Source organism: Anopheles maculipalpis, chromosome 3RL (assembly GCF_943734695.1).
Source record: "Anopheles maculipalpis chromosome 3RL, idAnoMacuDA_375_x, whole genome shotgun sequence".
Lineage (NCBI taxonomy): Eukaryota > Metazoa > Arthropoda > Insecta > Diptera > Culicidae > Anopheles > Anopheles maculipalpis.
In genome coordinates this window covers 16201473-16227157 of record NC_064872.1, presented here as the reverse complement: position 1 = coordinate 16227157, position 25685 = coordinate 16201473, and the positions used below count along the sequence as shown (strand labels likewise).

The following is a 25685-nucleotide window of genomic DNA, read 5'->3' as shown; positions in this document are numbered from 1 at the left end:
CACAACCTTAAGTAAAGGGTAGCAAAACTTCGAAAAAAAAGAACATAAAGCAAACAGTAAATTCTGCGTAACTTGAAAAAGACAGTCGTCAGTAAAAGCCATCAAGTGAACCTACAAATTGCCTCAAATACTATAATTTAAAGAGCCAACGAACACGTGCGCCCTTTCTACCGGCATCCATCTTTTTTTTTGCTCGTGTTTCGGAAAACGTGTAGCTTGGTAAAAAGGCACGCAAAAACGTTCCATTGAATTTGGGTTACCCTTTTCATTCTTCACAAAGCCCACCACATCGACACATTGTCGCTAGCAGAAATTGAGACCGAGAGCAAATCCTTTTCATGGAAAAGCCTATACTCGACTCGGCACACTTTTGCCGAGTACGTGTAGGATGGGATCTTTTTCATGCAATCTTCATTTTAAAACAATTAAACCCATACATTTACAACTATTGCTCCTACCTTTTCGTTGTCTTTGTGGTGCGTGTTTTATAGCTCCAACGGGCTTTAGAATGTTGTCAAGGCGTTTCAAATACACCGCCTGCGGGGTTTGACTTTTCACACTGATTCTTGAGTTGGTGAAAGGCTAACTTCTACTGCTTGTCCGCTGATAGCAGTTCACTGTTCAAAAAACCATCCAATACCACCGTAGCACTTATAATGTCCGTATCGAAAATCAAGTCTTCACTTCTCACACTTGGTAAACACAAACTCCGTAAAGAACTGTTAAACTGATTCAATATTCCGGATAGTTGATAACATATTTGTTACGTTTCATATACCAACTCAATCCACTTCAATATCACCCAATAAATGTCCTGTTTGCTCACTGCACAACACAAATCCGTTGCGGTTTTGGTTTCGCTTAGCTTGTACCAGCACCCCGGAAACAACTTGTTGCTTATATTCTTCCTATGAGCCGTTATTAGCCGTGAACACCACTTCACACACGCACTTTTGGGAGAGTTATCCCGTGAGCAATAGAAAATCTTCCCAAAAAACTGCACTTCACACAGAAAACTGCTTGCTCGCTCGCACACACGGATGCTAAAGATAATGTACACCGAGCGATTCTGACGTCTGTGGTAACTGTGTTGGGTAAGACGATTGTTCAACTACATACACTCGTACATATGGAAAATAACCGGTACAGTTGGTACCACTAGTGAGAGGGTGTTTGCTGTGTAGACGGTGTGATCTGTGTGCACCGGGAAAACTGCGCTGTTCAACTGAAGCCGGCTCCCGATGTGGACTCTCATTTATAGAAAATGCTTCGTTTCTGTGCCGGCATCAACACGAGAGAGGAAAAATTCCTATGGTGAGCGGTTTTCCTTGGTATCGTTTTTGAGTAGGAAGAGATAGGAGAGATATTGTTTGCTTGTAAGCGCTGCTGATTTTATAGCAGTTCCTATAAAATCTTGGCCGTTAGTTAGTTGGCCTAAAAAAGTATTTCAATTCATTTTTTAAAGGTTCTAACATGTTGTTAAAAATGTTACTGCCAAAAGTAAAATCACTCATAGGCTGAAAATTTAATGTATATTATTAATTATGGCATCTAAATGCAATTTTGTCAACAATAAATTGTATGGTAAAATGATAAATAATTAAACTAATCCTTCTTGGTGTAATAAATAAAAAAGCCTTGCATATGCAACAAAGGATCCAAGTTCTTAAGGATGGCATTAGTCTTAAGAGCAATAAAATTACTAGCCACAACATTCCATTCCAATTACCAAACGATCTACAGTCTCCAGTTTAAGGTGAACTTGTTAATAACACGTACTATTATTTTGCACCTCCCCGACTCATTCTCTCGTTCTGCGTCGCGACCAATTATTCCACACACTGCAAAGGATTAGCAAAGGAATGCAACTCGCAACAGTTCATCAAAAAGCAAACACATCGTCTGAACGAAAAAAAAATGAAATAAACAAAAGCTGTACTTCACCGACACCCTTACGTGTTTATTGCGCCTGTGATAAGCCTCAGCACCACCGTCAACGTCAGCGAAGACAATATGGCTCACGAACACGGCCGTCCAGTCGCTGATATCCAAGATCTGCTTATCTTGCTGAAAACGTGTAATGCAAAACGTGGATCTGTAGATAAATGGACAACCTTGTGGCCCTGCTGCGGAGAAGTCCGTCGCACAGCAAGCACACGCCAACGTGAGTTGTCAAATCAACTTTTTGCAACGGGCTGGTGAATGAAATAATTCACTTCACTCAACAGGAAGTGGAAGTAATAACTAAATCGATCATAAAACACTCTGCAACAACATGATCGGTCCAAAAACTGATCTGCTTTTGCGTTCCATGCTGGACATCTGGTTTGCAGAAATACATACAGACAAACGAGACTCAGTTGGCTCAGCACGGTGCGGTGTTTTATGTTTATGAAATGGCACTGAACTTGACCAAGATCATTCAACTTGACCGTGCTAGGGACTGTTTCTAGCGTGATTAGAATTTCTTCCAGCCATTCCTTTTAAAGCAATAGCGCGTTGACGAGTGGCTAGCTAGTATCCTATTTCCTAATGCAGTATTTTTTGACTGACAACCAAGTTTTAGCCGTGTAAACAACTGTACCCCTCCATTATTACAGTTCATCAACTAAACACGATCTTATGACTGTTGAAACAAGACTCAATCTCTGGTTACATTTAATAATTCCTTCAGGTGCATGAACTCAGTTGTATGAACAATCGAACACGTCTGACAGCTTTCACACCAACTCTTCCATTGCTAATTACCTTGAACGACCAGCCACCGATCGTTTGCCGATGTAGCTACCGAACCCGCTGCACAGTTTAACACACTCACCGCAAACAATTCACTCAAAGTCTTGCCGCTTTTAGTGACCCATTACCAAGGGGGCGCACATCAATTCTTCGCAAAGAAAAAGACGTGAACAAAAAAAATCATTTCCAGCGAATGACACGTTACCGGCAACAAACCACCCCATTGGCTCGGGTCAAGACATCGTCGAAATCATCGAACTTCCTCAATTTGAGCCGCCTTTTTCTTTCGCTTCCCCCAAAACTCCATTACTTTTGTCCCACCCAGGGGATCCCAGGTTCTTGCCTTGGTAGCGAAAGAGTCACGTATCGGTTTCAAAACGTAAACAAACGAGGTCGACTACTTTGCGCCCGGTAGCATGGCAGTGAATGGAGCGTAAGGTAGGCCAGTTGTAAGTGTTGTTCTCCGCCGACCCGGGAACCAGCCTTAAGATGTTCGAAATGATAAAATCCCCTAGAAGAGCATATTGAGTGGTATACTATTTGTGGATCTACAATAAAGTGAAGATATTTTATACAAATATTTTAATGCTTAACAAAAAAGTAGAACCTAAATTGGCTAAAACAATTTAGGCTAAAAGTGTAGCAGTTTCAAAGTGCTAACACAGGTTTTTTCGATATTTCAATCTACTATTTCCAGTTAAATGGCCTGAGTTCCACAATGTATATTATAGATAAGAAGTTTAATTTGGAAATTTATCAGTATTGACGGGCATTATTGAGTACCTAAGAGTCTGAAGCGACAGAAGCATTGGTCTTCGCAAGGCAGAACCGGGGTTCAAACCCCATGTCATAAGCCATTCAATGACCAACGTGAATAAGGTCGTTGTTAAGAGACTGATGTTTAAAAGTGAAGTTGGTTGGAGCAAATAATTATCAATTAATTTGTAAAAATATCAGGTTTGCTCTAGATTTATCTGGGTAAATTTACCTACATAACATTTCATTGCTTCTTCCTCTTCTTTTTCTTAACTTAAACTTAACGACCTTCTAAGGTTCCGCCGGCCATCGAAATGGCTTACTAGACTTGACGATACTACGATGTTGGATAGTTAGTCCTCACTACGGGGGGACCCCGGTCCTGCCGTTTGAAGACCGGCGCCCCTGTCGCCTACACCACCGGGCCGCTCCTATTTCGTTGCTATTTTATATAATTTAAGCTTGATTGAATGTGAATTAATAAGCAACATGATAATATTTTATAAATCACAATGTATATCTTCTGTCCCTATAAGAACAATAATTTTTCATCAACAAACCCCGTGGCCAATGGCATTTTGAAAGATGCATTTATTTCTTTTCTTTCCTTGTTCCTCAAATGATTTTCTCTTATTTTCCTCGCCTTTTGCAAGCTCGACCAAACTGTACCCAGCAACACAGTCCAACAGGGCAACGTGCAACAGTGCAAACAAATACATTGCCCAGCTGCAGCGAGATGTATGGAGACGTAAATCTTGCACCATTTTAAGTGACCGTTCACCGTGTTCAGCGCTGTCAAAATGTAATCATTTTCCCCATTCATACACAAAGGGTTATGAAGGGGTTTCTACTCCCTTCCTAGCATTGCACCAACCCAGCAAAGCGAAACATCCGGTGATCGTGCTTTCAGTGAAAGAGAGCTACAATTCAACCGGGGACGACCGGAGATCGACTGATCAATGCAAACGTGGATGGAAATGGAGGGTGGGAAAGGTGTGAAAAGCAAAACACGACATAGTTTACCCAAACGCATAATCTGCCCTAGAACTACTAAGTGGATCAATCGACCCCGTTTCACAGGCGATCAAGGTTGACCAAATAGGCCATTAACTGCTCACCCTTGCTTTCGTGCGATTAGTTACACGCGGCCCAATTGGTCCACAGCAACGACTTACCTAACACAGCGCTCGGGATGATCTTAAGGGTCAACAGTTCCACCCCCCCGTTCGCTGCTATCGATCTTTCCCGATGACCTTTTACATTCCGCTCTGGCAGATCGATCGAAGATGAACTCATATCGATTGTAAACAGTCGCCAGCAATACCCTCAACCGGTGTACTAATGGTGGGAGCTGTCCCTGAACGTGGAAAGGTTAAAAATCGCTTTCCCCCTTTTGACCGTTGGTCGCTTTCAGCTTCCCTTAGACACAGCTTCAAAGGGAAAAAGTGAAACATTCGATAATACTTACAACACGCTCGCATAACAAAACATTACACCCGTGCACGGTAAGGATCCGTTCGGTGAATCATAACAAACGATAAGACTGTATTTATGCCGAGTTTTACGCGAGGCGCCCGCAGAAGCGCTGTACAACAATTGCTACGCATCAGACACAATATTATGTCAGTGACACTCAGGTGAAAGACGCTGGCAGCGGGTTCCACCCGTTCGCCTGTAGTGACTGTTGGTGAAGGTACGCGCTGCCAGGACACATCTGCAGCTGGCATCAGCTTCAGCACGGAATTCTTTGCTCGTACTTTCGCTGATGGAATCGAAGAAAATTGTCTTGCGATGACAAACCCACCCGGCGAGATTCTTCACGTTGATTGCCAGTTCCTTCGCGGAGTGGTCGCGTTTTCCCCGCGTCCGAGTAAATCCTTTTGTTTGCTTTTAATGCTCGCAACAGCATCATTCACTTATGCCATGCTTCGAGAAAACGCGTGCTCAGCAAATTACGCCATAAAGGATGTGTACGGTGGAAAGACGGTGTGTTACGATGGGAATCCTGGTGGACTGCTGCTTCCGGTGACCTTTCCGGTTTGCACTTACGGAGACGACGGTTATGGTGCGGCACCTTACGAAGCTCGACGGTAAGGTTAAGCATGAGTTGTAATCGTGTGAAACTTGTTGAATAAAACCCGTTCCGTTGCTAACGTGAACGCTTCTTGACAGCCGGCCAGCCAGATCAGTACGTGGGTACGTATCATGGTGTTTGGCTAATTATTTTAACAAATTATCATCCAATAACTGATTCGTGGAAATGTATTTTTCTAATCGTTTCATTAGCAAACACGACGACGAAGGCGTAAACCATGCCCCCGAAGCATCATGGGATAGGTCATAACTTGAAACAGCCCTCGCAAACAGTCCATATAATGAATTATGCGGAAGGAAGTATAAATAGAAATTATATTGCTTCCTTGCATACGAGGGAGAGAGAAGAAATTTTTCATATCAACCGTAGGCTAATAGGCAGGGAAAAGTTTTGCACCATACCAAAGTTAATTTTCACTTTTAGTAGAATATTCTACCACAATTCCTCTTTCGATGAGATGCTGCTATGCATAATGTTGCTAGGTGAACTGTTCCGTAAGCTTGCATTAGAATTGCAATGAATAATATGTTCTAGAAGAATGACAGGCGTGTATGAAACGTAAAATGGCTCAACGAATTTTTAAATGTAATTAGTAGGAAAAATTGTTATCAGTATAGTTTTCTCAGAACTTTCAATAGAAGTATACAGTAAACTTTAAATTCAGTAGGATTCTAATGCACAAGATTTTATACAGAAAACCAAAATTAGGTCCATTGCGAAGGCGTCAAGAAGAGACGGGACATCATGTTCATTTAACAGGAGTCTTGCAATGAAGCTACCACGGATATGGATATTTCATTCTTCCATGGGCTCAAGCTTAAGAAGGCGACAGTGCACAGGATAGGGAGGGAGATCCAGATAATAATCGGTGAGAAAGCGCCGAACAGCTACACGCGTATATTTGCATTGAACACTCTCGCGTCTGGTCATCGCGGTTGAGTCTGGAGGAGATCAGATCACAGGTGCGTAGTCCAGTGAAGATCGAACTCAACAACAGTCAGACAGGGACTTCAGACAGAGGGGATCACGGATTTTGGACGGTAGCCTAACAATGAAGCCCAGTGACTTGTTAGCTTTGCTAATAATGTAATCATCGTGGGTGTTGAAAGAGTGTGGCTCGTCTAGCCACACACCTAGATCCTTTACAGAAGATACCCCACGTACATATAACTGTATCACAGAGGGTGTAACTGAACAGAAACACAGGGGATCTGTTAAACGAAATCACGCAACACTTGTCGGCACAAAGGACTAGACTAGAAGGACTAGAAGGAAAATTTTGAGCACATCCGCGTAGAGTTGACAAATAAGGTAAATAGAAGAGGACTGATGACACTACATTAAAAAACTCCCGAGGAGGCTACGGAGGAGTCGGACAAGCACGAGGATACTTTGACTGTGTACACTCTGTTAGAAAAGTAACGACAACCAAGACAGTAACCGTACTCCGATCCCGAGTCTTTCTGAGGCAGCACTAAAATCGGTGTAAACACAGCAAAAGATACAAGACACAAAAGGTTGGAGGAAGTTGTACGTTTGGGAATAAAACCATCGTCATTGATCTACTACGACAGAAAGGATTTTACAAGATTTTAATGTAGATTTTGCAGTTAATATCTGCATTTACTTCATCCCAACAAAAGATAGAATCTAGGAATGTAGTGCAATATAATAATTATGATTTATGATCTCAGCGGCGTGCTTAACGATATACTTGCTAACCGGGGAGCTCAGATCTCGCAAGGGGTCCCTGAACATAACTGTTTCGCCTTATGAAAGCAGTTTCAGTTTTGAAGACAATGTTTGATTGAACATTAAAATCTAGTACTTAGATTACAAATAATTAATTGTTAAGAAGAGCCGAATTGGCTTCGAAATGCTTCTTTGACTCTACAACGTCGAAAGGTATTGCCGGCCGTGCTCCTATATATTGTTGCGTCGAAGTTATATATGAATTAACAACGAAGAAATCTCTCACGATCGGTTGAATAATTGTTAAAATTATACCACAACAAACTTTTCTTCACAAGCATGAAAAACGTTCCAAAGTTGTGCAATCTGGGATAGAAATAAAACATATAAGAAACCTGCAAAATTGCGGTGTATGTTATATAACCTGACTAAAAAGGCAGTCAACCTAATAAAGCTTGCGTTTCGCCTTCATTATTATCACAATTCATCATCTACGTGTATTTTTTTTTCTTTTAACACTCTGACACCTTCGAGAGTAGTCATTCCAGAACATTCCACAACTGAAAACACACGCACTCACACAGTAGTAGCATACCCGTTACATTTGTAAGCATTCGGATGTAATATTTAACCCATTTTCCTGGTATTACGATCAGCTTCTACTCATTCGTGTTTGGTGTATTGCATAACGGCAGGCTGAAATGGGAAAATAATTAACACTAAAGGAATCAGAACAGCTTTTCTTCCCAAGCGGGTATTTCAGTGTCAAATATCCCTTTAAATTGAAATTCAACTCGAATGTTTGTTGATGTAATAATGATGGTGTACAATATTTCACACAGTAACCACCAACACAGCACAGCATTTCTGCTAGATTAAGCCTTGAACTGTGCCGTGTCTTCAATAACAAAAAAACGGGTTCTCTTTAGCCTTCCTTTCAAATGGTAATTCAGGTACATATTGTCGGTTTGATGGTTAGTTTTTCCTTCGGATGTCAACCACTGCCGAAGCCGATCAATTCACAAAACCACACTTGCTAACAGCACGGTATGCCCCAACTCGATTACTTTATCCATCCTCACCATCCTCAATTCCGCCTGCCAGTATGCAATCCACCACACTGCACCGAGCGGGAAAACTTTTCACCACAGCAAAGCATGGATAATGCTTTACCCCATACGCTTGGATTTATTTGTCCTCTACCCCATCGTTTGCTTTACGATGCTGCACACTCCAGGCAGCCAGGATAGACGATCTCTTTCGATTCCCGCAATCCCTTGACTGCATTTCCGATCAATTAACACAGTTTCCTTGAACTACATTACATAAGCTACCTTCCGTGCGTTGCGTGAGGTAGGAAAAGGCCGTACGGTGTCTTGTATCGAGTTTTGCCACGCGCAAGGTATCCCCCACAGCTCTTCCCCCGCCCCTAAGCCGTCTCTTCCCATGTAGAATGCATCCTCAGAGGTCACATCCATCAATGTGGGCCACTGAGCTGCAGTGCTGCATTATTGCTTGCGATTTTACCTATCGGGCTTCCGCATCAGGACCAGTTGAACCAATAAAACGCTCCCGTTTTTTTCTCTCTCTATTATAGTGCAAGGAAAAGGATTAGTTTCACTACAAATTTCTCATTACGTGGCACAAGCAGCTCGACTAATGTCTTACTCGTACCACTCCGTTCTTTAATCTTCTGGACCGTTTCCTTCTTTCTTTTTGGCCCATTTCCCAATCGTTCGTGTTATCATCTAAACGGCAGTTTAATGTGATGGTAATTTGTTGCTTTGGTGTGCTGGGAATCAGCTGGAACCTTGAAACATGCGAGATTCTTTCGTATCGTGCACCCATAAGCCACCTTTCATCAGCCTTTTTGGGCAACGCAGAATAATCATCAAGCGTCACTCTCACTGCCGTGTTGAGTCCACTCCGCCATCGGTCACGAGACGTCCGTGGGGCGCAAAATGCAAAGCAGAAAGGTCAACCATCGCTTATCACTCTGCACATTGGCCACTGGCCGAACGAAACGGTTTGTTTTTTTACAGGAAAGCACGATTCATGTGCGTCATTTGGTTGAGCCTCGCGCGATTGGATGGTCCATACAGCCTACCCTGCTGGAAACTGGGACGATGCAAAGGATTTTCGCGTTTTTAACTGCGGTGGCCGTTCGCACTTTGAGCTCACTATCAGCTGTGCTGTGCAGATGATTCGGCTATAATATTGAAATTTATTGCCTCGACTCTTGGGTAATTGGTGAAACGGTGATTACGGAGCGGCATCTTTGACTGTCTATCGACTCGTTCTATTCCATACGTTGTTTAGTAACTTCCAAAACAAGTACATAAAGATCCGACGAAATAAAATTGATCGTACAAAAAAAATCATACAAACATGTATAATGCAAACAAAATGAACCAACAGCTAAACAATACTATCTGCCTACCCGCTACCCAGCTCAACATTGACACACACGCGCATGCATGCTCGTGATAAGACTCCCACTAGGAGTCCGCTGACATCGATACTGCCCTGTCAATCATCATAACGCAAGAGACACACACGGAGTACGGAGACTATATTTCCCCCAGGTGGATCGTCCTATACGAAGCTTGCTAAACATTTCCTAGCAGTAGCTACCATAACCAATAACTCAATTAATACTGCGGCCCATCTATAGTCAACTCCTACCATCATTTCCACCTACGTCTCGCTGCAAAAAGAAGGAACCAACTTCATCAAATGGATAGATATGACCTTGTCTTCGTTTCGAATTCTTGTACCACCGATAACAAAATGCTAAAGCCCACTACTAATGGATGCCAGCATGATAAGCGTCGATACGAGAGGCTTTAAATCTTGATGGACTGGTGGAAGGTGAACCGTGCACTTTGAGTGTGTATGCATGTGTGTAGGCCCGGTTACCTGCATTCCAGTGCCACTGTTTTAATAGACTGTCAGTTGCAGTTGTACCAGCTGGGGTGGGCACATTTAGCAGTAAAATGAATAGTAGGAAAATTTTGATTGATATCCTGCGGATTCTGTGGCTTAGCAGGGGAGTAAATTGAACCTATATGTATTATTTCTAGTTGAATTAGAACGGTTTTACACAGTAAACTGATAAAATCAGTTAAATCGTTGTTCAGAGGGACCGTTAGAGTCCTTCCCTTCTTTAGACTTTCTCTTCTAATTAAACTTATCGTGCAAGGAGTCTTGTCTTACCAGAAACCTAATAACTTTAGGTATTTTGTAGTCAAAAGAAACTCAACTCTAATTAAAAAAAAATACCTTGCCGTCTTTCAAGGGCCTCGAATTTCTGCTCACTTCAAAATCGAAGAGAACTCTTGTACCAAACGACCGCGTCGTACAAATTTCCCAGGAAGCCTCGTAGTTTAAAAATCGTCGTTGTCTAAGCTTCGTCTTGGAGATACCTCATTTTAGAACGGATTTTGTAAACAAGAATACCTTGAAGTCGTCCAAACAGCTAGAAAAGACGATGTTGTTGTCAAATTTTCTTACACTTTTTGCACATACGAACTGTTATGAAAATTTTATAAATCAAACGATGGAGTGGCCTGGTTGTTCAGCAGAAAAGGCGCTTGTTTCTAAGCAAAACCGGTATCAAATCTCATTCGTATCAACCCATTGTAGACAGAATTGACTGTTTAACTATGATGTACCGAATGATGAAGCCAAGTGTTCTCGAGGATTTAAAACCAAGAAACCTCTATTTTTATAACTTCCAATTTTAAAACAAAAGTTAAAAAGTAGCTGACGTTGCGAGGGTTAATCTTAAATGAACCAATTCTTCGGATTTTCTTCGCTTTGCTTTTATATCTCTTTGTAACGCATCGTCCGTATCGGAACGCGTTTGCTCAGCTGTTGCATATACCGGTTTATTGCTCGGACTCACCCTTCGCACCCAGACACACACACACACACACGTTTCAGACCTGCCGAGGTCAGCCAAAAGTCAGAATGTATTCCACCTCGCACATGATATAGCGAATAAGAACTCTATCTTAGTTCCCAGAACAGCTATGAAATTAATAACCAGGCGAACGCCGGCTTCAATGAAGCCGTGCCAATGAAAGAAAGCAAAAATTAAAAAGCATCATAATAAAGAACTCAAACTTCCGCTCAAATTGCAACCCACGGTACGTTTGTGTGTTAACGCCACGCTCACCCCCTTGTGTGTGTGTGTGTGTGTGTGTGTGTGTGTGTGTGTGTGTGTGTGTGTGTGTGTGTGTGTGTGTGTGTGTGTGTTCGTGTTATTGTTTGCGATCGGTTTTTCACTAACTGGTGGGTGTGATTTCCTTTGTTCCGTTCTCACTGACAGATAACGGTGACACCTACGCTCTAAGCAGACTTCGCCTCGAGGCTCTCCGGTTTACTGTTTTGTTTTTCTTGCAGTTGAATTAATGTATTCTCTCAAGAGATTAAACGCCACCAGCTTTTGTGGGGGGATGTCTAGGGGGTGAGAATCATTGGAAGCAGCGCTTGGGGTATAAACGATGCAAACCAATTTGCATTTATCGGTTAAAATAAACTCATCCAGATGGGAAAGACTCTTCACTTGAGCAAATACCCTGCAGAAACTTTCGTTAACTAATAAAGCTTATTTAACTGATCTTAAACTCAACTAAATCTATTATTTTAGATATTACTTCCAGTAATCTTACTAGTACTTTCTTAACTTGAAATACATTATTTTGTAACCAAAAATCGCTTCCCATCTTCCCATTGTTCTGTGAGGTTAAATTTCCTTCAGCTGTGGGGGTGGAATCCATTTCGGAAGAAAAATCTCGCAGCATCCCTTAGACTTAGGCTCTCCTTCTTTCGCTCTTTTTCTCTGTCTCTCTGTCTCTCTGTGCTCATCAAACTTGTGAATGGTGGTTAGTTCGTCTAATGTGAGGGTGCTTTCTTTCTGTTTTCCGCTCACCATCACAGTGCGTGCGTGACTGTTGCATTTATTCGCACACCCGTTCATGGGGTGAGCATCAAGTTTACTTACTTTCTTGTGGATTACCTTTTCTGGCTGCATTTTTATTAATAAAACTATCATAAGGTGAGTATTTTAGTGAGTTTTTCTTTAAACAATCCTTTAATTTTTTATGTTAGTGTAACAATTTAAAAATCCCCTTAATGTAACCTTGACACTCTGGTTTGTTTGTGTTCTGGTTTGTGTGTTTGTGTTTGTGTTCTACCGATAAAACAAGCCTCCAAGCGGCTCCACGTCGCTGAGTGCGTTTGATATTGAAAAACTGCATAATGGCAGTGGGTCTTAAAGAATTGTTATTGTTGGCACAGATGTAGTGCACAAAAGAGAGCACAAAAGCCTCTGAAGGCTTCAAGAAAGACAGGGACATAGAGCGCGTGAAAGATTAGATGGAGCTTGTAGGCAGTTTAGGGGAGAATCGATTTTTAATCCAAGCCGGTCCCGGAGAGCGATAGCTAGAGAGCGAGTGAGAAGGCTTCAAACGAAAGTGAAATGGAAAGGAGAAGAAAACAACTGAGAGCGAGTGAGCGTGCTACCACACTACTACTACGCATCCCTTCTCTGTGTAACCGTGAGGGGGTTGGTTAAAGGGGCGCGCTTCCGTGCCGTCTGCTGCACCCTAAAAATCCACCGGACACACCACTACACCCACAGCAGCCGAGGGCGACGCGATTTAAGTAGTTGAACCGCGCTTTAAAACGAACGCACTTAAGTTACAGCAGCGGTACCGTGCAGCAGCAGCAGCAGCAGCAGTGGCGTGCTTTCGTAGCAGCAGAACTTCTTCAACCGGGAGGGAGCTGTAGTGGCAGTTTCAGCTGGTTAGTGTGTTTGCTCCTGGTTTTTGTTTTTGCATCCTTGAACTGCCCTTCCGATTTTCGGGTACATACACGGAAAAAGGGAGAAATTCTCAAGGGGAGTGTTTTGACATCCATTTGCCCCATTTTGTGTGGTGATGTGTAGGGCTTCTTCCAGGCCAAACTTTTCTCCATCGTTAAAAGTGCATGTGTGTCCAACAGTGTACTCGTGCGTGTTGAGCGTGTGTATGTGTGTGTGTGAGTGTGTTTTGTCTGACCAGTGCAACGTTGCCCAGACGACCGTAAAGCGGCCTTTTTTTTTGGTCTTTGAATTTTTTCCCTGTTAAACGAATGCTGTCATGTCCAGACCGAGTTCTTTTCTTTACAAACTAAGTCCTTTAAACAAACTCTAATTCTTCCCTCTCTCTCTCTCTCTCTCTCCCACGCTCCTTACCATCTGTTTCGCAGGATTTTCTAGCTACTGAACCGTACTCATCCTGGCGGCCCAACTTTGAACGGCTTTGAAATAAAGCGGTTTATTAGTAACAGCAGACGACACCGCATCCAAGAAAAAACACTTGCCAAAGCCGTACGCGAGGGTGCTGGTAAAGCAAACACATCACAACCTGCTACTACTACTACTACTACTACTACTACCGAATACTCCAAAGTTGTGTAGTGCATTTAAAAACGTATGTGCGTGCGTGTGTTAGTGTGAGTGAGTATCTTACGGGGAAAGCCGTCGATAGTGTGTGCGCATCTCAAAACCAATCCAAGTAGACCTGTTCGGGACATCGACACTTCATTTTGTGATAGAATTTCAGCGTAGTCGGTAGCTGCTAAATTAATCCCCGTGAAATCTCGTGCCCGCGTAGAAAATTTGTCCCGTTTTTTTTTTGCATTTCATCAAACTATTAACTCCGTCCGTGGTGTTCGTCGAACCTTAAGTGAGAAGTGATTTTCTTCTTTTCTAAATCATCTCCCGGTGTTTTAACTGACCGTGTGTGAGCAATCTCAAAATGGCCCTCCGTGTAGTTGGTCTCATGATACGCCAGGAGCTGTCCGGCCTGGCAGGCAAACCGTCGGTGCGCATGATCAGCACCAGCCGCGGTCCGAATTGCGCCAAGATCCTGGAACACTCGCCGAATGCGCATCTGAACAAAACGCTGCTCGATCGGTACACCCGGCTAAAGTACGATCCCAAGTATGTGCAGGCCACGTACGTCTGGATCGACGGTACCGGTGAGAACGTTCGGCTAAAGGATCGCGTCCTCGACTACGTGCCAAAGGCTCCGGAAGATGTCCCGGCCTGGCAGTATGATGGCAGCTCCACCTACCAGGCGCTCGGCGGTAACTCGGACATGAAGCTGGTGCCCCGTGCCCTGTACAAGGATCCGTTCAAGGCCGGTGCGAATGATGTGATTGTGTTGTGCGACACGTACCAGCCGGATGGTAAACCGACCGCATCGAACCATCGTGCCGCAATGCAGGACGCATACAACCGTACCAAGGATCTGGAACCGTGGTTCGGTATTGAGCAAGAATACACCTTCCTGGACATTGACGGACGTCCGCTTGGGTGGCCGGTTGGTGGATTCCCCGGACCACAGGGCCCATACTATTGTGCTGCCGGTGCCCAGAATGTGGTCGCCCGCGACATTGCTGAAGCGCATGCCGTTGCCTGCTTGTACGCTGGCGTACAGTTTGCCGGCACGAACGCGGAAGTAATGCCGGCCCAGTGGGAGTACCAGGTCGGACCGGCCCTTGGCATGAAGTGTGCCGACGATCTGTGGATATCGCGCTACATTCTGTGGCGCATCGCGGAAGATTACGGCGTGGTGGTAACGTTCGACCCGAAGCCGATGGAGGGCAACTGGAACGGTGCCGGCGGGCACTGCAACTTCTCCACGAAGCCGATGCGTGCTGAGAATGGCATTAAGGCGATCGAGCAGGCGATTGAGAAGCTGTCGAAGAAGCATGATAAGCACATCAAGGCGTACGATCCGCGCGGAGGAAAGGACAACGAGCGTCGGCTGGTCGGCCGGCTCGAGACGTCATCGATCGACAAGTTTAGCTGGGGTGTTGCGGACCGTGGCACCTCGGTGCGCATTCCGCGCGGTGTGGCGGACGCTAAGAAGGGTTATCTGGAGGATCGTCGTCCGAGCTCGAACTGCGATCCGTACGCGGTGTGCAATGCCATCCTCACGACCTGCCTGTTGGACGAATAAGCCGTTTGCTCTCCCTTTTTTGCCCACCTCCCGGCCTTCGTTGTTCATCCCTCTCCCCTTTTCCTTAGCCAACCCACCGCTGCTCCGGAAAGATGATGCAATGACGTTACAGCACAGAATGAATAAGCGATCCCTGCCCTTATAATATGCGAAACCTTGTAGAACATGCGACCAGACAAGAAAACTGCACTCAAAGGAAGAAGACCCGGCTGGAACACAAAATTATATGTATACGGTTTAATTTCTACTCGCCCTTTAACTGCTGTTACCTCGTTTGCCGAAGGACATTACTAATTGTGCAGTTATGTTTCCATAGGGTCATGACTCAAGAAACCCCATTAAAAGTAGGAAAGTCCCACTGATGGGAGGGGAAACGTCAATAGTATGCGTGAAACATGTCAAGACTTTCACGATGCAAACTCAATGGACTGAAAAAAAAGGATGAAGCCGACTAAGCCTGTGGAATGTATGGTGCACGGAATGGATTATAGCGTACATATTTGTGAGATGCTTTTTATGAACCGCTTTTTGAAGTAGATGTGTTGTTCTTTTTTACAAGAATTGTTACACGGAGGTATTTTCTATTTTACAACGCATGTAAAACGCAATTGTACAAAATGTTTAGCGAGGCCCAAAACGGTTTTATCTGCAAAGGAAACGACAGAATGGGAAAGATTTTAAGTAACTCATTACGGGCAACTACCTTGTTTTTAAACGGGAATGGTGCATTTTTATGTGTTTTTTTTTAATAACAAAAACGCTACATTTCATCAATGGAGCTCGTTTTAACTCATTGACAAATCGTGCGTCTTAAGAAGAAAAAAGAAGGAGAAAGAGAGAAATATTGAAACAAAAGGAGGGACAGCAATGTGCATTATTTTTGAGAAAACACGATATAAGCTTGAAAAGAAAACGTTAAAAAAAGAAACCTTCGCAAATTCCGATCCTCGTTACTAAGCGAAGGAACATTAAAAGCGAATAACTCTATCAAGCATAATTAAAAGAAAGACATATTGAGTGATTGTGTGAGTGGAAAAAAGAGAGCAAGAATGAAAGAGAGAGAGAGAGAGAGAGAGAGAGAGAGAGAGAGAAAAAAGATAAAAATTGTGTGTCGTAGCCGTTAAATTACTTGTTGTTTAGAATGTAAGTCCAGTTTGAAGCGTAAGGTTCTATGCAGAGAAAAACACTTAAACGAGAGTGCAGCAGCGGAAGAAGCGGAGCTCTAATAAATCAAATCATCACTACATTAAAAACAAATTGTCTTTGAATGTCCAATTGGCAGCAAATAACCACAACAACTATATCAAAAGAAACGTAAAAAAAATTAGCATAAAAATATTAATAAAACAACTCTTTAAATCACAGCTTGAACGGCCTGTTGTTTCTCTGGTTTACAGTTCTTTCGAGAAATCGGCATATATTTACTCAGGTGAAGCGAATGTTCCTCCTCCTACTACGACATCGTCCGATCAGCCGGCCACGGTCGCACTTGCTTCTCTATGGAAGTTATTTATAACTGTCTTCCGTCCGCCACTTCTACTCAAGCGACACTCTTCATCTACATCTTGGCAGTTGGGAAAATTCTTCCTTTTTTTTTTTTCTTTGCGACCAAGTTTAACCTCCCAGCGACTGTGAGGAGAGACCGACTTAATGATGCCCATCATCACCGGTAAGCCGGATGACCTTCTCACCATTTCAAATGTTTTTTTTTTTTTTTCAGAGTGACCAGTGAGATCGTATAACAGATCAGATGACAGTGGCCAGTTTGTGTAGTTCATTTTTCATTCCAGTTGTGAAAGAGGCCCTCTTCATTTCTACCTATCCGTGCATTTTCCATGTTTGTTTACATTTAGTCATAAAAATCGAAATCGATTCCTTGAACTCTCCAAGAGCATGGACCGTGTCCTTCTCTGCTGCCTTTGCTGTCAGTGATTCCGTGTTGAAGGTTTCAAAAAAAAAAAAGGAAGGGTTCGTCTAGTGGCACACCTCCAGACATTGTACCAACTTACCCCCGCCAAATACATTGTTCAACGAAACCAACTCTGACAGCTCTGATTAGTCGACGAGCTGAAGCTAGCAAAAACAAAACACAAGCACATAGTACTTTCACTACGCTCGTCGATGTTGCCTCCATCGAAGGTGTGATGGACGGGTTTGCCGAAATAACGATTTGCGTCGATTGTTGTACCGAGCTTATGCAATGCCAAATGGCGCTCGAAAGGTCCCCGAACGTTCCGGAAAGGATTGTTGGAACTTTAAGCCTAGCGAGGAGGCGGGAACGGATGGTTTTGTTAGCGTACTCCAACATAAGATCGATCAATGACCTTAGGTGAAGGTGTTCCTTTTTAGTCTTTCGGTGATGTAATAGCTCCCAACTCCCAGTCTTAAAACAAATCAGTAACACTCGAGAAAGTCGAGATACTGGCTGGCTTTTGTGTTTGTGATTTACAACAACGTAGCAATGGGTACGAGTAATGGGTGAGTAATGGGTGAAAATAAAAACGAAAAATTTATAGCCAATATTATCAGTCCTCACATTACGACTAATCGGTAAACAATGCAAACCTGTTATCATTGCAATTTCCGATAGAATCATGTGCTATTTCGCAAGACCTAATGGCGTTGTCTCTAGCAATTGCAGTGTCACATTTCGTGACATCTATTTATCCTCACACCAAGTTCGAGATCATTCAATTCCTATGATGTCCTAAAACAAGTAATTCTATGTCTCCAAGACATTCAGTCAAAGACTAAAACGAATATTTTAAAATAAAACCCCCTTGAACAAAGGTACACCTTCAATCCGCGGATGGAAACACCTTCAAAGCCCTTAACAGTTCCCGTGTTTGTTTCGCCCCTCCGTAAATGCCAAACAAAAACAACGTTGCGTTGCCATTACAATTCCATTACGGTGGCACACGACAACGATATCGATGAGCTCATAGAGTAAGACAACTGACAACCAAGAAGAAAATATAAAAACGCCACACTAAAACTCCCCGACCCGGCCCTCCGCAAAAGAACCTTCCATATCTCAAACCCCCTTTAGAAACCAGCTGCCTCTGACGGTAACGGAACACGCTGTACAACCGCACAGTCGAACACGCGGTAATCAGATGATTTCGCGCGGACTGAACTGAACGAAAGCGAATGGGTGCGCGTGTTTGGTGGAGACTCGAGCGTAGCACGCTTTGCGCTGAGCGCAAGTAGGTGAGCGTTTTGCGTTGGGTTTACTCGCGCGATACGTCAAAACATACAGCGGGGCAGCGCTGGTTACAAGAAACAAAAACAGCAAGCAAAAAAAAAACAGAAAAAGTGCTGTATATGATAATAATAAAAGAGCGCTAAATGAGGGAACTTGTGATAGGGCAGCTCAGGAAGAAGCCGCAGTGTTTGAGGTTTTGGTGGCGGATTTTGTTGTTGTTTGCCCCCATCTTACCAGCTGATCGAAATTTGGGTAAAGTTCAAACTGGGAGCAACATTTTCTAACGAAAGACACACACACGCACACACACACAGAAAGACACCAATTTTTGCATGTTCCGAATGTTGGACAAGGAAGATAAAATGCATTATCAGTGGGCAAAATTATCACCCAAACACCACGGGATGGCTTTACTGTTTTGGTACGTAAAAAAAAAGACAAGCAATAGATGTAGGTTATTGCTTTGTGGCCTTTGGCGTTTAGCTTCAAGAGTTTGCGTCTTCTAGGGTACAAGCGGCACCGTTTATTAGACCGATGTAAAGCTCCTTATAAAAACAAATCAAACCCACTGCTGCTTTAACAGCCGAACGAAGTGAAGAAATTCCCCGCGCGGCTTTAGGGTGCAGCGAATGTATGAACCCCACTTTGGCTGATGAATGTTGCTCGGGGCGATAATGCTTAAAATGCGTGTCATCGAATCTAGGTTAACCCGTCTAAAATATCTGTCTTTTTACGACGACGACGACGACAACGCCACAAGCTAGCCAACTGCTGCTGCTTGATATAGGCCGTGATTAAGTGTGTTCTCTTTGTGTATTCCATAGTGTGTTGTGAACGGGAAACAGAAATAGAAGACGTCCCGATTTTTAATCTAGCTTGGATCGGGATCGTCAGAATCGTACTGGTTGACTAGATGACAGAACATGCAGGCTGGGATATATTGATAATCGTCTCAGCTTTATCAGGGTTTCCCCGTTGGAGATTTATTCTGTGTGCTAAGTTCCAAAAGACCCCAACGACTTTAAATCCACAATTTGAGGGCCCAATAAAACTGGTTTACCGATCCGAAAACCCGACCTATACGATGACTTGGCAAATATTTATCCACGGTTTTGGCGATCCTTTCGCTTTCGCAATAGACGCACACGGACGCTCACTTATGCTACACGCAGAACCAATCCGCGACCCATACTGAACTAGATCCTCTTCCTTATAGTTTGCCGGAGGGGGAGGGGGGGGATTTCCCCTTTCGAATCCATATTGACTCATTACGTCGATCAACGATCATCGACCAACCGTCGTTCTTGTACGTACAATCGTTTCCTGGTCGATCGAATGAATTTGTTGTGTTGTGGTCGCTTTTTTTAAATTATTTTGCTTTTTTGCGGTTCTGTTGCTTCTTACCACACACTCACACACCCCATTTTCATCTTTTGATATTTGCATCCCCTCCCGGGGCACACAACTCACCCCGAGTGGGTGAACCGGTTTTTCTGGTTGTTTGTTTAAGATGTTTGAAATGAAAAGCAACGAAGCAACGCCAACAAAACAGACCAAGATCCTCATACTGTTTGTTGCTTTTGGATTTACTTCAGCTCTACAACTAAATTATTCGCACCACGGTTTTACTCTCGCTTTGTGGCTTTTGTTTTGATCGTATGATCTGCTCTCCTATCAGTACCGGGGGCAGTACGGTTGAGCGTGACGCCGTAGTTATTACGCGTCTAAAAATGAAAATCAATCATTGGTAAGCATCGTCGTTTGCCTGCTGTTGTGGAATTGGCCGCCCAGTGTGTTGATATGATCTGCCGCAAAACACATCCCACCGGGAAGGTGCTACGTACAATGGCCAAAGACAGCCATTGCCAAGGTTTGATTGAACTCGTGGTGGCTCGCTGTGAAGCCATTTTTATCTCGCGTCCGTGGAGCGGTAGTTTCCGAGGTGCTAGACGACCGGACACACTTCTCAATGGGCACCACGTAGTAGCAGCGGCACGCAGAATAGACATTATGACAAAAATAGCTCTTGTCAGCCGGTTGAATGACTGATGGTGGTGTCCGGGGCGTGCTGTTAAAATGCGTTTGTGTCGATTTGAGATGGGACAGCCGAAAATATTGCCGTTATATATACGGCGGAATGGCTAGAAATTCTACTAGGCATAGCAAAATCTTACTTCAACATAACTAAACGATTTTAAAAAACTATTTGAATGCTAAAACAATATTGAACCATTCTCCTATTTATTCACTTAATTTTAAATTTAAAGCTACAATTAACGCCTTTTGGCAGGCTGGGCAAATTTACACGCGCTAATGTCTTAATATAAACTAACAATATTGAAAATTCGTCACCTTTTTTTTGAATAGAAGTGTTAACTGATTTGACAAACTGTTGGCAAACACCCTCGCGTGTGTCCAGATTTCGAACCAACCCCTTTTCTGCAAGCATCTTGCGCTTGATCGTCTTGAGACGATTTTTGTTGTTGTTTCTATCCATCATTACGCCATCTTACCCGTTTTCCCTTTCCGTGACCTTTCCGGGACATCTCAAAGGCCCATTGTTTACCAATATGTGTCCATCAGCCGTTATCAGCCGCTGTCTTCGATACTCCCGAATCGAACCCGGGTTGAAGATTGGGCTGGAATGATCCGGAGCAATGGGGTAGCAAGGGGAGTAATACCTTGCCACGTACAGGGACTTGAAACAAAATCCTTCAAGTAGCGCGTGAGGTAAGAAGACAAATTACCGATAACGCTAAATTGACCAGAGCCATTCTCTGTTACCGAATTTTTTGGCTGTAGAGTATGTGAAATATTCGGCCGCAAGAAAGAAGCTAATAATTATATTTTTTCCAATTATTTACGATGATACAAATGGCGGTTGGTAGCTAAGGAGGGCATCGTGTGAGTTGTAAAAGCTGTGAGAGTACAAGAACAACACTGGAAATGGATTGGAAATGAATAAAACGAATGGATTACTGATAGTGCAAGCTACGTGATTCTCTGATGACGACTACGATGTTGGAATTTTCAGACGCAGCGAACCAAGTCATCCCAAACGGGAGCAACGAATGGGAATCGGTAAGCGATCGGTTTCCCATCTTTGGGTGCCACTCGTAATCGTAAAATGTGAGCCACCGAAGGAACGACACTTAACAGCGCGGTAGTCAATTGCTGATTAGAAATCGCGCGCCGGTCTTCCCCCGGCGTCGACAACATCATTGCAAGTTGTTCTACTATTTACGTTAAGGCGACTATTGATGCTCCACATCAATTGCGCACCACGCGGGTGTCCATGCCCGACGAGGGGGACTCGACGATTATAATGTTTGTTGAGCATTGAAATTGAATCTGACTGCAAAAGGAAACATGCAAAACATGCTTGGTTGGAATGTGCAAACACTAAACAGACGAGATGCGCTTTTGTTGTCGCAGTTGCAACGCAGTCTTATCAGTACATCGATTGTCGCAAGAATTGCACCAGGCGTTGTAAACAACGTACTCGATCACGAGAGGTTACTGCAGGACTGCTACGCCGGTTTGATCGATTACATCGATTAATTACAGCACAGGATGTGGTGGTGTTGGTGCGTTTTCTGGAACTAGCGTGTACTTGCCAGTGGAACTCAACAGAAAATTTAAAAACGCCATTTTTCCGTCAACAATGTCGGGTGTAAATTAACGCTAATAGTGGCAAACTGTTACAGAAAACGAATCGATTCCCATCGAAGCAATTCATCACCTCCATTAGGCTACTAAACGCTACTAATTAACGCCGATAAACACAGCGATTGGTCTCGTGCCGGTTGCTTGGAGGCTCGCCAACAGTTGTAATTGGCGGTTTACACATCGACCGATCTCACACGCTTCACCTGTCGATCACAATTCTACCCCTGGGGGAAGCTGACATCTTGCTCGATCCGCTCGAAACGAGACCGGCCGCTTATTACCACTTCGGTAAACTAGACGCCGTACCATCATCGGAAGAACGTGAGCAGCACGTTTCCTTGCAGTCTCGAGAAACGTGTTTTTTTCTTCGTCTCGTCGCTCAACAATTGGCATCAGTCCAGCAAATCGCTTTCATAGCGTCGAAAGCTTTTATCCATCTGAATGCGTTCGAAAACGTGCAGCAGGGCCTTGCCCTGAACGCGGTACCACGGTTACCCCAAAGAAAGATGTCTCATCTCATAATAATCCACCAAAAACGAAAGCCATGTTTCGTGTCGTGCAAAAAAAAAAGCAAACTTATCAGCAGTCACTCATCAGACACCCGTTCACTGCATGACTGGAAGACGCGAATTTGTCGGTTCCGGATAAGGAGACACTTACGCTAGTCCATCGTACAAGAACTGGGAACTGTTTCGCCGGCAAGCAAGAGCAAGCCTGCAAGAAAAGTAAAGAAGATTCTTCACCAACACACATTTTTGCTTCAATTCAACAATGTGGCTCTTTCTTCATGTTGCTTCACTTGGGCCACCCTTTTTTTCGCAGCATCGCCAGCTTGACCTCCTTTCCAAACGCCGGGAGCATCGGGCTGTACGAGTGTACACCACTACCGACGCAAATAATGCAATAAAAATTACGACAGCTGACGCGATTTGTGTCATAAAACAGAATAGATAATCTCGGTCCGGCCAGACATGACCTTCCGCCATTTGCGAGCGCTGGTGCAGTGCGTGGTTCAAAAAATCACGCAAAAAGATTACCATTTCACTCTGGCCAAAGGACGACCAAATGATACCGAGCGTATTTACGGTTCCATCGGAATTGGGAACCAAAACTTTCTGCTCACGTTTGTAGTAACGTACCACAGGCGACGTTAGCACGTTTCCATCGCTTCGTTACGTTTGTATAAGTAAAGGGAATGTGAAATAAACTACTTCTTATCAGTACGGGCACACCATGCCGGCAAAGCATTCTTCGGACAGGCTTTTTGGATTTTTTATTTACCGAAACGCTCAGTCCGTCTGTGTCACCAGTGTTCGTTTTGTGGTAAGTCGAGAGAAAAACACACGAATGAATGAAACCCTCCTTTTCATAAGGGTGTCGTCAGCTGTATCGATAACACAACCTTGAACCTACCCAATGTCTTCTTAACCGACGAAAATAAAAGCACGAGAGACAAACATCAGTTTTGAGGATTATTTAGAACATTCTACTTGATTTTCGAATTTTTTTCCCTTCCTTTTTCTTGCATCAAAAATCCAAACTAACCTTCGAGCTTAAATCACACCCTGTCAAAATACTGTCACGCGTTAATTAAACAACTGCTGAGGTCTGATACTGATAAGCCACCTCCACGGTTGGTAGCATAATTGAAGCAGGAATGATAAAGAATGTATGGAGCTCGATCGGTTTTCATTTGCTAGCCCTGTTTCTGCTTCGATCGGCTCTGCTCCGAGGGGTGTGTTTCCAAGGCAACACCGACCACAATTAAGGGCGCTCCAAAACCGGACCGGCCACTTGGAAGACGTGTGATTGTCATTTGCAAACTCGTCACAAACAAAGTAAGGGATGGGTAACCGAGCCGGTTATGTTGGTTGATAGATAGATTGAGCAGACAATTCCTGTTGGGATGTTGGAAGGTTTAGTGGTAAATAATTTTCATTCGCGAGAATTCAGCTTGTTTGTGATGGCAATAGACAAGTGAAGCATTGAAGTTGGTTTTGAATTCTAATTGCGCTGCAAACAAACGGTTGTTGCAAACAAACAACCGCTTTGGGCCTTTATTTACAAATAAAAGTAACCTAAAAGCATTAATTGATAAAAGCCAAAAATCTATAACAAACAAAAATACGAAGAGATGTTCCTTGTTTTTTTTTTAATTCTCAAGGAACAAACAAACAAGGTGTTTGTTTTGTTCTATAAGTGAAAATGAACTTGAGGCAGTAAAGAAAGATGAAGATGATCATCAAGCGCTAGCTTGTCTTATGAATTATCAATTGGCCTTGGGTATTTCTTAGCTCGTCGAATCTTGAGTCTGAACCTGAAAACTTTTTTAAGGTTAGTAATGGTATGCGACCCTGGTACTTCAATGAACCTAATGTTTGCAATTTAGATAAAATATTTAGGAAAATTAAAATAGTATTAAAATTTAAATAAGCACAACTCTATTAAATTGATATTGGATATGTCAAACAAAGGCACTTGAATTGTATTTTCCTGAAAAAAATAAATGGTGAACGATAAGGTAATTTGGATACAACAATAAGAAAACCATGCAATCATATATTCAATCTGCTGCTTGAAGACATAATTGAATCATAATTATTTAAAATTTTAAATAAAACAGTCGTCCTGACTCGTAGCTCGGTGCGAAGATGCAACAAGCATTTCCAAAATGCTTGGAAACATTTTTCCCAGGTAGATCCTTTGCAAGTTGACTAGGAAAACCGTGGAAAACGTGTTGTCAGTAAGGTTTAAGTAAGCGTTAATAGGTCCCTGATGTCCTGAAAAAGTATGGAGAAAATACTTCGGATGTGAAATGGGATTGTGAACGCCTCTTACAAAAAAAAATGCAAGATATAATGCGGAAAGCAGCAAATCTATACACAATATAATGAAATCCTAGTTTGAACGATTAACTATCCTTTATAATAAATATCTACTCAGAATTCCATAGAAGCCTGGAGTTCAATGATCAACTGTGTCCATGGAAGATCAAAAGCTTATGCCAAATTCATGTGTCTATTAAAACTGACAGGGCCTTAAGGCATTGCCTTAGCACCGAGCAAACCATCAAATCACACAATTGTACAAGAAATAACTCAAAGGTATAGTAAAACTAAAGTAATTGCATTATTTCACACGTGGTACTAGCAATATTTCGTTTCTTTTTTTACTATATATTAAGTATCATGTAATCAAACCTACGCAGTCGCAAAGAGCATAATTTACAAACAAAATAATGAAAATTATGTAATGACAGCTCCATAGAGTTAATTATTGTAAATTTTTTATTTGAAAAGCTGAAAAACGTGATAAATAACAAAAATAATAGATGTCTTATATCATCAAACATTCCTCAAGCCACATCAAACAGCCTGGCCGTATTGCTTATCAAACATCTTTAAAAGTAGCTAAAATAAAAACATGTTAAATAAACGTAACCAGTTTTCCCGTAATGTACAATCCCATCCACTGCATCATCGGTGCACCACGCTCAATTTAGTTCTGCGAAACGATA

General features: G+C 43.0%; 1 protein-coding gene across 1 annotated transcript; it reads left to right on the top strand.

Annotated features, from left to right (window-relative positions):
* Positions 1 to 14061: 14061 nt before the first annotated feature.
* Positions 14062 to 15320, top strand: LOC126564794 (glutamine synthetase 1, mitochondrial). The gene has a single exon (XM_050221902.1). It carries the CDS (start codon positions 14086 to 14088, stop codon positions 15292 to 15294), a length of 1209 nt encoding a protein of 402 aa, XP_050077859.1. The 5' UTR covers positions 14062 to 14085; the 3' UTR covers positions 15295 to 15320.
* Positions 15321 to 25685: the final 10365 nt, after the last annotated feature.

What these genes read in the sequence shown, in the direction of transcription:
- LOC126564794 (XM_050221902.1), top strand. Translation starts at nt 14,086, where the DNA reads ATGGCCCTCCGTGTAGTTGGTCTCATGATACGCCAGGAGCTGTCCGGC.